Source organism: Corvus kubaryi, unplaced genomic scaffold (assembly GCF_017639235.1).
Source record: "Corvus kubaryi isolate FWS band 111438036 unplaced genomic scaffold, C.kubaryi_AGA036_p1.0 37357, whole genome shotgun sequence".
NCBI lineage: Eukaryota > Metazoa > Chordata > Aves > Passeriformes > Corvidae > Corvus > Corvus kubaryi.
The window spans coordinates 15,602,117-15,615,987 of record NW_024581117.1 but is presented as its reverse complement, the minus strand read 5'-3'; the positions used below and the strand labels follow the sequence as shown (position 1 = coordinate 15,615,987).

Genomic DNA, 13,871 nt, shown 5'->3' with positions numbered 1-13,871 from the left:
GCCGCCCCCCTCGCGCCCGGCCCCCCCCGCCCACCGCGGGCAGCGCCGCCGCACGTGACCACGGCACGTGACCGGGCAACAACAAACCAGGGCACGTGACCGGGGGCGCTGCCGGTGTCACGTGGCGCTCGTGCCGCCTCACGCCCGCCTCCCTTAGCTGGCTTCGCAATGGCGGCGTGAAGACCCTGGGGAAACGCTGAGGGGCGCGACCGGCCCGACCCGGCCCGGCCGCCCGGAGTTGCCCCCGTGCCCTCCCTTCCCGTACCTGCCGCGTGCCGCTCACAGCCCGCCCGCTGCGGAGCGCTGACGGCGCGCGGCTCCTCTGCGCTCCCCGGCCGGCGGCTCCCGGCAAATGGCGGCTCCGGTGTTCGCTCCTCGCCAGCCGCGTGAGAAGCCCTCAGGGCTCGCTCTCCGTCAGGGTATCGGATAGACAGTGCCCCTTCCCGGGAGCGAGCTCCCCGCTGCAGAGCCCTTTGCTAGGCTGTGCGGCACCTTGGCCGGGGGAAGCTGCCCGGTAGGGCGGCCCCCTGAGCCCGTTCCCAGCCGCAGAGCGAGGCCGGGGGACTCGGAGCGGCTTCTCTGAGCACCCTGAGCTGAGGGTGAGGGTGTTCACAGGGCACGGCCGCTGCCTGTCTGCTAAGGGAGCTCAGCGGCACCGCGGGCTCTTGGCAGGGATGCTCTAAGGTATTGCCCCTTATTCTCCGGGATAACACATTAGCCCCACCTGGGATTCTACATCGCGGTACTTGAGCTCCTGGGATGCAGGAGCTTTTTTTGGGGGGCCAGCACCCGTCTAAACCACTGCTGCTGTAGGAATGGAGCCTGCGTGGTGTAGGAGAGACCTGCCGGTAAGCGGCGAGAGTTGGGATTTGCTCGAGGAACGGCCCCAACTTCATTGTGTTTCCCGTACCCTGCAGGGGTGTACGCGGCTGGTCTGCCTGGCTTCCCAGTGATCTCTTTTGTTATGTGGAGTGTAGGAGCAGTACTTAGTGCCCCACCTGGGCGCTGGAGCGGGACCATCACTGCACAGCGAACAGGAGGTGCCACGCGTGGATTTTCCATGGCGTAGTTTCTTTCCACCTGGGAGTTTGGACTGGGTAGAACTTGGCCTTTCACCCGGGACTGCCACCAACAGAGAATTTTGGTCTAAACTTCGTGGATATAAATTTAAATATTGGTTTTTTGTTACTGTTCAACATCACAAGCTATTTGCAGAATAGTTTTAGTGGGTTTAATACAATGGAATTCCTAAATTTAGTCATAAGACCCAAGTTAGACGGGTAGAATGTCCCCCTTGCAGGCCTTGATAACCAACAGCTTTAAAAAAAACCCTTGGAGTTAAAAGTTTTGATACGTATGGGTTCAAAAGGGATTACTTTATGGATAATTAACTTTATAGGTAGTCTTTGTAGGGGGAAGGAGGTGGGGTTTTTTTCTGGTTCTTTCAGGTATTAACAACCCTGAAAAATAAGTACATACTGTTTTTCACGCTACCTGCTTCTTGAAACAAGCTGCAGAGTAACCAGATGTGAATCAGAAAGTTTTTATTATTCTATGCAACTTTGTATACAAGCATTGTTTTTCCTTCTGGAAGCTAGGGCAAGATTTATAATTCTTAAAAAGCACTTGCAAGATGCTTTTGTCAGCATATAAAGGGGAGGTGGGGCTTTTTGTTTTGGTGGTTGTGTGAAGACTGTGTCCTAAGGACGAAATTATCCAAGTGATGTAGATGTAGGATGTGAGGCTTTCCGTGAAGATATCGATGAGGGAGTGACTCAGGGATCCTAAAGCCACCTCTGATACTGCAGAAGTTTCTCCGTGTTGCAGTTTCTCCACTGCAACGATGGTGTTGCAGGAGTTACCCTTATTTTGGGCAGTCAGTTTGGCAGTGCTTGGGCCCTCTAATGTTACTGCAGCTCTGAGCTTATGTGAGGACAAGGATGGGGCAAAACATGCAAAACTTGAATGAGGTATATTGTATCTTGGACTTCTTGTAAATGTGTTCTCTCCCCTCAGGAAGCAAAACCCCTCAAGTCAGTTGAGAAGAACTGGTCCCGGAAGATTTGATGTATTTTACAGGAATAAATTCAAATAGAGATTTCCAGATCTTACTGTTTCATTTAAAGGGCCATTTATGACTTTTACAAGTTGTTAGTAAATGTCCTGTTACACTGGAGCAGAATTTCATTTTGCTCTTGGCTCTAAACAAACAGAATTGTCAATATGTGTTAGGACTGAGAGACACCTTTTGTTGGTGACTGGGTACAGAGAACAAATATGAGACTTCCTCTCTTCCAGAACAGTTTGTACATCCTGAGCAACACTAGCCACAGCATGTGTAGGCAATAATCTGTGGCATCTCCTGTGCTGCAATTCCCTTTTAAATGAACTTTATGTCCTGGGGCTAATATTTGTATTTTTTCCATATATTTCATATGGGTGCTCTTGCTCTCCTTTTTGATGATGCTTTGGGAGTTGCCCCTCTGAAGTCAGTAGGAGCACTAAAAGCCTGAATTATTATTCAGTGTATTTTGTGTCCTCCAGACACAAACCTGCAGCCGGTGCTGTGGGAGCCTTTGTGCCCCAAGCACCGGGATCTCGAGGGGCAGGGGCACTGCTGCACTTTGGATCAGAGCCCTGGTTTGTGTGGCCCGACCAGATGAGTACAGGAAGGACTGAGGCTCACAGGGAGCACATTCCCGTGGAACACACAGTTGGCAGGTCTCATGTTTGTCACTGGAGTGCAGCCCTTGGATGTGCAGCTGCCTGGCAGCACAGAAATAGCCACTGAAGGCTGGAGGGGAAAAGGGTTAAAGAGCTTCCCTTTTACCTTATGCAAATACGAAAGGCATACAAGGGAAAAGGAAGGGATATCAGGAATGCTGTTGGGAGGAGGGACAGCTGTTTGTTTTTTGTCCTCCCCCAGAGTACAACCTATTTAAATATTTACATGTTCTCTTGTTAAAAGACTTTTTTTCTTTCCAATACTTCTCTGGTTATAAAGTTATGAATGATGGAGATAGATTTGTAATTGCTAATTCTTCCACTTGTAGTGATGTTTAAAAAGAATTTCTATTGTTTTATTTACTCAGAAAAATATGGTGGTAGAGTTTTCTATCAGATTTAAATGGTTTCACCAAGGCTTGTGCTTTTTCTTGTTATATTATTCCTTCTTTTATCTACTTTATGTATTTTATAATCTTAGTAGGCTATCTGAACATGCAGTAAAAGTAGAAAATTTCAGACAATGTGGCCTTGAAGAGAAAGTGGTGGAAGATTAATATTAAATGTCATTGCAGAACATCAATAATGCAGATAATAAAGCACTTGTGGATGCAAAAATTCTTTATTTGTTATTCATAAATAGCTCTGAGACCACTGGGTCCTTCCTTGATTGACACATGGCGTGTTCCAGCCTTGGTCGCATCCTGGGAATCTGTTCTCCTACAAGATCACTGCATCTAGAAATGTATAATTACTCACAGCATCTATTTGTAATTGTTAAAGAATCATCAGGATTTAATGACATGAAATGTCTTGGGTTACAGAGATCTTGCAGGGGTGGGAAAAGTAAAATCAGAACTCCTAAGGCTCCAGGGGAAAGACTTCAGCACATGGTTATATTACACTTAGGAAATAATCTTTTGAAATCAAACAGGTCATGGGTGACACCAAACATGTCCAGAGTCTCTGCTGGGCAGAGGCCGTGGTACCTTAAAGGTATTTCACCTCAATGTAAAATGAGGAACATGTTTTGCACACAGTACAGACCTTCAATATGCAGTCTGAAAGTACTTTAGCTTGAGGAGGAGTTTTTAATTTGGTAGTAGACAGTGAGTATTTCGTGTCTATGGGTAGTTTTATTTTGTCAGACATGCTAATGATGTACAGATGCTGTTTTTGTTTTGAGGAGTAGTGTGTATGTGCCCAAGGAAGCCTTCAGAGAGTGAAGGTTACCCCCTTTTCGTTGAGCTGACTGGTAGAACTCTGACAGACCTTGGCAAGTTGGTACTTGGTTCTCCAAACTTTGCACCCTGTAATAGTTATTTTGGAAGTAATCCTTACTCTTTTCTCTAATTACCCATTTAATCATCTGGTCAAAGATGGTGGCAAAAGTTGCAAATAAGAATTGAGCAAAAAATGGCTCAGGTGCAGGGAAGTCTCTCGGTGTGTGCCTGGTTTGCAGGGGCTGCATAGGTAATGGCGTGAGCGAAGTCTCTGCCACATCTCAGTGTCCAGAACTCTGCGGTCTGGCCGGGAGCCACACGGGAGTTTAACGCTGAGGTGACTCTGGTAACTACAAATCCCAGGCAGCATTGCCGAGAGCCGGTCTGTGCGGGCGGGTTGGCATCGTGCGGGGACCAATGGCAGCGGGGAACTCCCCAGATCCGTGCGTGCCAGCTGCCAGCGTTCAAAAGCGCCGCACGGAGCTGTGCACCGGACTGGGAACTGCCTGTTGCCCTGGGCTGCTTCAAACTCCTGCGTGAGCTCTGACTTGACGCTGTATTCCGCAGCCTCCGTTGCCGGCTGGAAAGAGCCCGCTGGACCGGTGCCGATGGATGCGATCCTGAACTGCAACCCGGAGGACCTGGAGGATTACTACAACTTGCTGGGATGCGATGAGCTAGCGACGGTAAGAGCCTCTCCCTCCCCGCCAGCTTATTCACAGTTTGAACGTGCTCGTGTGTCTGCAGGGAATTTGCAGTTATTTCTCTGCGGGCACGAATATTTGAAATGGCTTGGGAATGTTCTTTATTGCCACTTGTAGGCTCTCCCTTGCGAAGCGCAATTTTCTCCTTTGTGTACCGACATTAAGAGCCTGGAGTAAGGCTTAGATTTTAAGTGCCACGTAGAACTGGATTGTGGAGAGAGCTGAAGTAACGGGTTATTTATCAGTGTAGATCAACATGTGAGATTGTTATGAGTCGGGAGCCAACTGCATGTGTTTGACAGCATCCAAATAATAGTTTGGAATATGTATTACTGGTTTTGAAAATTGAATAGGAGCTATTTATGTATAAGTAATACAATGAAAGTTCATAGCTTTAGGGCACTGATAATGCTGCTGAGTTTCTTGAGCTTTATACATATTACAATATTTTTTAAAATGTATTCACTGGTTCAGATGAATACAAAAACAATATCTCTATCATTTACCATATTAATGTCTTTTAAAGGCTGTTTTAATGACATTCAAATACTAATTTTACTAATTTGTTTTGGTAGCAGATACATGCTTTATAATGAGATTTAGCTAAGCAATTTTTGAGTGATTTGCAGTCAAAACAAGTGTGCATCATGTTAGAAGTGTCCATATAACTTTTTTTTCTTTGCTAGTCTGGTATGCTAATTTTTTTTTTTTTAAACTTAGCTGTTCTATTGACTGGAATTGTGTTTCTGATTTGGAAGAGGAGTTTTGATTACTCTGCTGTAATGAGGGATGTATTCAGTGGAGATAAAAGCTGTCTTTTGCTCAGTAAATTTAGTCAGACACTCTCACTTGTCCTAGTGGTCAAGTACAAAGATCAGGTGTAACATTTTCGGTGTGTCACAGAAGGAAATGTAAAGCTTTTCCTGAAGAAACTCTTAGAAATGATCCCAGCAGAGGGCAGTGCTCAAGTCTCCACGCAGCCTTGTTTCGCAGATGCTATTTCTTGTTTTCTACCTCACACTAATTCCTTAAGGGCTTAGCAATTAATGAACAGTTCAGGTACATCTGATAATGATTTTTCAAATTGCTTAAAAATGAAATTAAAAAGCTGGAATAAATCCTAATGGGTCCTGAAAAACAAGCTGTCAGGTATTATTTGTTGGGAGAAGCAGCAGATGTTGCTGCACTGTTTTTTGACTTGAGAGAAAGAACTCCGAGATCCCAGGCTGACTGAGCCCCAGGATCACCTCCCCTCAGGACCCTGCACAGCTCTTCTGGGGTCTCACAGAAATTTGGAGCATTACAGGGATTTTGCAATCTCACTACTTTGTACAGGAGTCAAGTACTTGGCACAGGCTGCTTTAGGCATACACAGCACACTCCCTGCTGCAGCACTTTATCTAAGCTGCTGAATATCCTGGTCTTGGTTGGACCTGGTTAAATTTAAGCAGAAATACTCTCCATTTCTACAGATTCTTTGCTGTACTCAAAAACACAAACCAGGTTCATTGTTGGTTACTGGTAGAATTGAGCTCACAGACACCTACTTCATCTTCAGATGTGGCAGGAAGAGGGGAGATTTAATCTACATCCTTCTTTAAGAGCAATGCTATTCGTATACAGTGGGTATTGAATACCTTTCTTGGTAAAACACCTCACTATATATTTTATATAAATTTCATGTGTGTTGTATAAACTTCCTATAAACTTTTCTTTCTACTGGTTTTTCTTTTAAGCTGAAGACTTCCATGCTACCCCTCTGCTACATTTTACCCCATTTTATAATTTACATATTTTAACTTTAAAGTTCCCCTTTAAGTAACTATATTTTGAAGATGGTAGCTGGCTATACAGTAACCAGTCTCACTAAGTTCTCTGTACACTCTATGTGTTTTTAAGTGTCTTACTGACTGTAAATACACCATGTTACATCTTCTCTGGAAGAAGCTACTGAGTAGAGTGAAAAGTGTAGAATTCTTGAGATACCACCGTAGACCACATTTTTTCCCAGAATATGCCAACAAAATTTGGTCAGCTAGTTGAGTGTAATTTTATTCTAAAGAAAAAATGTTACAAGACTTAACTTCGAAAGAAATAATTTAAATTGTATGTGGCTCTCATGGTTTGACAATGAGGAATTTGTATAAACAGCCTTTGTAGTATGGGAAAGAATAGTAATTATTTGATACCTTAGGGCAAATTGTGAAAGGTTAAGCTGAACTGGAATGACATAAAGAAGTTTTGGCTTCTGAACTATGATAACCAGCAAGATACTTGGAAAAGCACTAAATATTTGAAAATCTAAGCTGATGCCCAGTCCAGTAGCCTCCTGTATTTTAACTGTTACTATGTCTTAGTTTTTCCAGTGGTTATAACACTTTATGGTTTTACAATCTGTGTGGGAATTTGTAATTAACTGATAAACTAATACATGCCAATATTCTAATATTGATTATAAATCTATTCTACTGCAAGCCAACCTTTTTGCACAGAAAATTAATTTGACAGAAAGAATGTGAACTGCTGGTTATGTAGCGAGTTATCTTGGGGTATCCAAGATGGAAAACTCATGTGGTGCTGGCTGAATTTCCTATGAAGAGGATATGGAGGAAGCCACCTAATCCCACAGATTGATCTTCAGCAATACAGAGGGCCTTTGCTTTCTGCTGTGAGACTCCGTTGAAAGTTAGAGTTGATGAAGCAAAGTAAAGAGCAACTGAAGTGATGCATTTTCCCTCTGTGGTCAAATGTCTTTGCACATTTTTCTAGAGCCATATGGGATGACTGAGTCTCACAAAAACAAGACTAAGGATGAATGCGTGGAAATGAAATTAAATAAGCAGTGTCAATGGCAGATGGTTGTTGTTACCTACTTTGCTTGTACTAATGCTTGTAAAATTGGATTGGACAAAATCTTTCAGTGTTCTTTGTTGTTCTTCCCATCCTCTTTCAAAAAGAAAATTTGCAAATATTTTCTGTGTTTACTCACTTTGTCTCAATATTTTGTTTAGGTTGAACAAATTCTTGCAGAATATAAGATTAAAGCCCTTGAATGTCATCCTGACAAGCATCCTGGAAACCCCAAAGCAGGTATGTATTCTTTCCTATTTAGAAACGATTTTTTTCTTCTATCAGCATGGCCAAGATACTAAATTCAGCCTTAAAACTTTATTTCCCCTCAATATATTTTAATCATCATGTGCATTAGCACATTCTATTTAAATAGCAAGCTTGTAATATTCTTTCTAAGACTTGCACGCTTGTCTGTGATAGAGCAGGAAGACACTTGTTGGATTTTTTTTGTTTTCTAGGACCTTGAATTTTTTTCCTTTCTTCAATAGGACATCTTTTAATACAGAATTTATTTCTGGAGTGTGTCCCTTCCTAGACCTATGCAGTTTGTGCACGTCCATGCTCAGTGGCATTCAAGTGCCACACTTGCATCAATGAGTTAATTTACTTCCAGGAACAAGCCCGTGAGGAACCATGAAATGTGCTTTAGTTTCTTTTAATGTAATTTAATGACTGGAAATGAAGAGAAGCCAGCCCCACGAGGAGCCTCTGTTTGCAGAACAGCAGCTGACGTTTGTGCTGATGAAAGGGTGCAGCTCCTCCGAGATGGGAGGGCTGAGCAGCACCTGAGTTATTTGGAGCCAACCTTACCCATTCATCACCATAGATAGCCCTGGGCAGAGCTCACCACAGCTGAGTAACAAAAAACAGGAGCCAAGTGCCAAATATCAGAGTGGCTTTGTTTGTCACGAAGAGATGTTTTATGCTCTCTTTACCTGAACATGTCTTATTTACTTTAAATACCTTTTTACAGTACTAGTGAGAGTTTACTGTATGTTTTTTATTTCATCAGCTTAAAGCTTAATAAGGAGTAAATAAAGCAGACCTTTTATTTGTTGAAAACTAGTAACTCTAGAATAAGGAAACCTAGTACAATTGTTCTCTCAGCCTGTTGTCTCTTGTTTGATTTATAGTTATCAATTTTGATTAGTGTTTCAGTGTAGTGTATTTCAGAAGAAATCTCTCTAATTTGTAAATTGTAATAAATGACTAATAGTAATAATAATAGATCACTGTAACATAGGTGAGTCATAGATGAAGTGTAAATCTTTATAACCCTTCCACAAATAGTAACATGCAGCTGCATCCTTAGTAACCATTCCATGAAAAATTACCCTGTAGGGAAAAATGAGAGCTCTCATTCATGCAGTCTGGGTAACATTTTTGCATATGTAGGAGACACACCTAATAAAATGCACAAGTTAATTAATCTGAACTATATTTAGATTATTCTTCTTGTTTGTCAGTTCCTGCTCATCTTTTTTTCTCCCTGCTCAAGGTTCTTGTTGCTGTGCTCTGCTCTGACTCCTGTGCTGCTGTAGATCTCAGTGTGTTCCTTCGAAGCACTGTTGCTCTAATTTCCCTTTTTAAGGGGTCTGCAGGGGCTGACTTGTGCCTTTCACCTGTGTACTCTGTAAGTTTCTCTCAAATTTAGGAGCTTTTGAAGCTGGTAGACAAAGGAACATTTTAGTCCTGATTTGCAAGGGTGTCAGTCCACCAGTGGTGCTGTGATCCTAAGGCCAGCCAGAACTGTGCAAGCTGGAAGCAGAACCACATCCCTTGGTTGCTTGCTTCTCCTTCTGCCTTCTCCTCTACTTAGTTTGCTCTGAGCTGTTGCTGGCAGGTCCTTTTTTGCATCTGAATTCATTTCTTTGCTGAACAAGCGTTGTCTCTAGTATCCTTTTGGTTTGTGTCCTAGTGGAGAATTTCCAGAAGCTGCAGCAAGCCAAGGAGACTCTCACTAACGAAGAAAGCCGGGCACGCTATGATTACTGGCGCCGAAGCAAAGTCACCATCCCCTTCCAGCAGTGGGAGGCCCTGAGCAGCTCTGTGAAAACGGTTGGTGGTGGCTGAGTTTGGGCCCTCAGGAGGAGGGGAGGTAGGGCTGGCCCAGACAAAAAATTGCAGAGAGTGAGGGGGTGAGTTACAGCACTTCTGCTGCAGTGCCAGGATTTGGGAAGAGTGGAGAGCAATTCTTGCACTATGGATGTTAAGGAAATTCAGGAAAAATTGGAGGGCTTCAGAAGCCCATTCACAGAAGGGTGTTAGGCCAGTAGTTTTAGAGTGAATTTATCAAGTTGCTGCTTTTATATGTGCTATAGAAAGCTTAAGTAACTTTAGGGCTGTTATCAAATGCTCCAGCACACTTTGCTTTCATAGGAAACTTTTATTTCTTTTCAAAGTTAAGTTAAAGCTGGGGCCTTTTTATAATATATTCTCCTTTTGGTATATTGCTTATCAGATAGGTTTTCACACTATCTGATTAAATAAAGATCACATTGAAAAACTCCAGAAGATAGTTCCTTGGAACCCTGGGCTTGCCACAGAGCTTTGGAGGGGCCCTGCTAGGCTAGGGGGGTGACCCGTGACAGAGGCAGGGGTTCTTAGGGTGTTTTCCCTCCTGATTTTGCTATTGAGATTTGGTAGCATGTCCCTAGTAGATCTCAATTCCATAATATAGAATTATTTTTTTCCTGCCTTATTAGAGTGAATGATAGTTACAAGGCTACATGGTCATATTTTAAGGCAGGTGAATAAAAGTTTCCAATGTCAATTCTGCCTGTCTCAGTTCTGCTTAGGAGAGAAGTCAGAGACTCTTCAACTACAGCATTATGCCTGAGCTTAAATGTTTACTGGAAATATCCAATTAAGCTTAGTTCAGTTCCAAACAGATGTTATTTGACAGACTTTAATATTAAATCTTTTTTAATTGTCTTGCTTTCAAAGGGTACTTTGAAGTTAAAGACAGATTTGAAAATGAACATTTCTGAAGTCATTCAAGCCCTCTTGAAAAGCCTTCTTCATGACAGAAGAAACTGGACAAAAGGCCCTTAGAATTCTGATGATTTGTACATTTTGTTCTTCAGCCCCACCTGACATAAAGTGTCCTTTCCAATGCTGTTTGTGACATGTAACAATGCTTTCCCCTATCCTATTGACCTGCAGGCTTCTCACTGTGCTTTGTTTAACCATTTATTACAGCAATATAAGAAAGAAAAAGTAATTTAAAAACCCTTTAAAGCATAGGGCTTAGTTCTTTGTTACTTTTTCGTTCCTTCAGTCAATGCACTGGGCTGTCCAAGGTAAGAAGGACCAAATGCTGGAAGCTCCTGACTTTGGTAATACCAACAACATAACTAATGAGATGTGGACCCAACAGACTGAAAACAATGAAGATGGATTGTTGGAAGGGAGCAGGGAGCAAGAAGATGTTGCAATTCCTGATGTGAAACCACAGTCTTCAAAGAATCCAGAGTCCCCAAGTAAGTAAAAACAGCAGTTACAGAAAATTGCGGTATGCAAGGATTGGCCTGAAATGGGGACTTTCAGTCATGAGAAATTCTTCTCTGGAACAGTGTGTTCAACTTGGAGCTTTTTTAATGTGGTTTTAGGTTGGGATTTTGGTTTGGGTTTTATGCTTTTGGTTATTTATTTAATTTTGAAGTTTCCAGATGCTTCTTTCTCCCTATACCAAGTTGCCTTGTTTGTTTGCTAGTAAAACCAGAAACTGGAGAAGAAGAAGAAAAAAAATGCTTCAACCAAAATGGAAATATTAGTTTTCCTGATATATAAAAATACAAAGTAAGAAGAGAAGGGAACTATTTTCAATGACTTTTTTAAAAATAAAGCTTAAAAATGTTAAGAAAAATATTTAGGTTTGGGGTTTTTTATCCATTATTCAGTACTTTTGCACAGTTTGCATCTGATGAGTTAACGAGGTCTAAAATTTGAGACTTGAAGGTTTCTTTTGTATTCAAACAGTTTTGTTTTTTTTTAAATAGTGTATGCACCAGAATAAATGTGTATTTCAGAAGTGCCACCGACCAGTCAGCACTTCCTGGCTCTGGTTTAGGTCATTGTGCCTGATCAAAGCTTCCTTAATACCATGGCCATCCTCTGTTCTGCCTGATCCTTCAGGAGTTTCATAATCTTAGGCCTATGTTAGCAGAGAACTATTGTTAAACAAAGTCCTGTCATTTCTCCCCCGTTTGATTCAACAGGAAATTAGGGTGAACTGTGAGGGTAGCAAAACCTAATGTAATCCCAAACATTTGTGGAATGCAGAAAATAGATAAGAACATTCTACAAAGAAGTGTATGCCAGGCATAACTGAAAATTTGATTTAGAAAAATTATGATCTATAACTTCATACTCTTTGCTCTTTTTTTTTGGTTGTTAAATCATCACTGCATCCTCTGTAGAACAGTAAAATTTTGAAGTAAACATCATTTGTTCCTTATAATGGTGAATTTTCTTTGCAGACATCTTTCTCAATTTTTTTTTTTTAAGTTTTAATTTAATTTTCAGGTGTTTGAATGGGAAAAACAAACTTATCAAGTGCCTACTTCATTTATCCAGTGGCATGTATTTACATTAATAAATGTTAATATTGTGATGTATTTGACAGGGTCTGTATGCACTTCAGTCTTTATACTTGATGTTAAGATGTTGATAATGCTTCTTTTTTTTGTCCAGCAAAAATTATTAAATTGGGTTCCACTTTGAAACTGTGGCATTGTCTGTTCCTGTCTGCTGGCCTGGATTAATTCTGGACTACCACCCTACGTGGCTATTTCAGCCCAAATAAGAGATTTGAACACTAATTCTGCTCATAGGATTCAGTTTCCTGTAAAAGGAAGGTGACATTTTAGTATTAAAAGGCCCCAGGTCACGTACTTGCAGATTTATCATATCGCCATCTATCTCTTCTTCCTTAGATTAAGCCAATGTAATTTGTTCAGTTTTCCTTTGTGAGTCCTCTTTAGGGACTGCCATGGTTCTTGCTGTTCTCCTTTGGACCCTTCCCAGCCGATCTCTATCCTGAAGGTTGGTGTTTGAGTTCTTGTTCCAACATGCCAAGAATTCAGGGTGCTCCTGTTTGTCAGTGCTTAGTCAAGGGCACTGGAAGTGACCACTTTTTTGCTTACTTTTTTTGGGAAGACTATCAAGGATTATTTCAGAAAATTTAATTTTATGCATGTTTATAATAATTTAGTTGTCTTTCTCTTTTTTTTTTTTTTCCCCCTCAGGGTTTTCAGAGGGGAATTACTGGCACTTGCGTTTCCGCTGGTCGGGTGATGCTCCATCGGACCTCCTGAGGAAATTCAGAAACTATGAGATCTAAAACGAGAAACACACAAGAGCATGAGATCATCTGTTCAACAGTTCAGTATTTTTTTTTTGCTAGCAGTTATAAGTTATTTGTATTTTGTATTTTTTGATTGTAGTGTGTTGTTCCAGTCAATGTCTAAATACTGATTTATCACACATGCTGTGAGCATTACAGATGGAAGTTTTTCTGTTTAATAAGCAAAGCCCTTTTCAGTATTAACATAAAGTGATTTTGTGAAACTATTTAACATCTTATATATTGTTTCCTGTATTCTCAAATATTTTGTAGTGATTAATATTTCTCTCAATAGTGTGATGTTATAAAAAATATACTCTCAGTAGAACCCTGGACTCCAGGGTATCCTATTCAGCAAGGATCTTTCAAAAGCTGTATGACAATGAACTGTAAACAGAACTGTGCTTATCTCTCAACACTGTGTTCTGCTTCACTTCTCCATTGCATTGTACTCACTGCAGTGATTTATAATGTACTCATTACAAACTTAACTTGTAGGAGAATTGTGATCTTATGCTATAGATGAAATAAGAAGGTTATTTGTGAAGAAGGATCTGTGACAGATCAAGCACTCCTTAAAATCACTTGTTTACTACCTTAACAAGAACACTTTTTGCACCAGCTATTTATTTTGTAAGGCAGTTCCAGAACTTTACTTCTCCAGATAGCAATTTTTGTTTTAAGATGTATTGGTGGAAAACTGATCCCCTGTGTATGTGTGCCAGCATTTTCCTGTGGCTTCATAGTAATTTCCCTCCTTGCTCAGGTGTGCTAGACATGGTTTTATCAGGGTTTTGTACAGGGAGGAATGAAAACTCAGACTAGTCAGCACTAATGTGTACAAAATCTCATATGAAAAGTTTTTGATACCTTGGGCAACTTTTCAAATTCCACATTGTTGTTTATTTGTGTTTGTTTTCTTCTTTGCAAACATGGCTAATATGTCAGGTATTGACAGTGTGGTTTTGTGCAGGCAGATAATTCCATCAGCAGCAAATAAAACTGCATGCATACAGAAAA

General features: G+C 41.3%; 1 protein-coding gene across 5 annotated transcripts; it reads left to right on the top strand.

Annotated features, from left to right (window-relative positions):
- Positions 1-147: 147 nt before the first annotated feature.
- DNAJC12 (DnaJ heat shock protein family (Hsp40) member C12) lies at positions 148-13,871 on the top strand. Of its 5 annotated transcripts, none has more exons than XM_042033414.1 (6): positions 148-386; positions 4,515-4,633; positions 7,663-7,741; positions 9,423-9,562; positions 10,785-10,986; positions 12,754-13,871. In XM_042033414.1, exons 1-6 carry the CDS (start codon positions 353-355, stop codon positions 12,846-12,848), a joined length of 669 nt encoding a protein of 222 aa, XP_041889348.1. In that variant the 5' UTR covers positions 148-352; the 3' UTR covers positions 12,849-13,871. The 5 variants fall into 5 exon arrangements, with proteins under 5 accessions (XP_041889348.1, XP_041889346.1, XP_041889350.1 ...); XM_042033412.1 differs by having other exon boundaries at positions 148-419; XM_042033416.1 differs by lacking the exon at positions 148-386 and adding an exon at positions 442-684.

Bases quoted from the DNA above. Each gene is read 5' to 3' on its own strand.
- DNAJC12 (XM_042033412.1), top strand. From the start codon at position 353: ATGGCGGCTCCGGTGTTCGCTCCTCGCCAGCCGCGTGAGAAGCCCTCA. The intron at 420-4,514 runs GTATCGGATAGA...TGTATTCCGCAG, and splicing joins AGGGCTCGCTCTCCGTCAGG to CCTCCGTTGCCGGCTGGAAA. The intron at 4,634-7,662 runs GTAAGAGCCTCT...TATTTTGTTTAG, and splicing joins GATGCGATGAGCTAGCGACG to GTTGAACAAATTCTTGCAGA.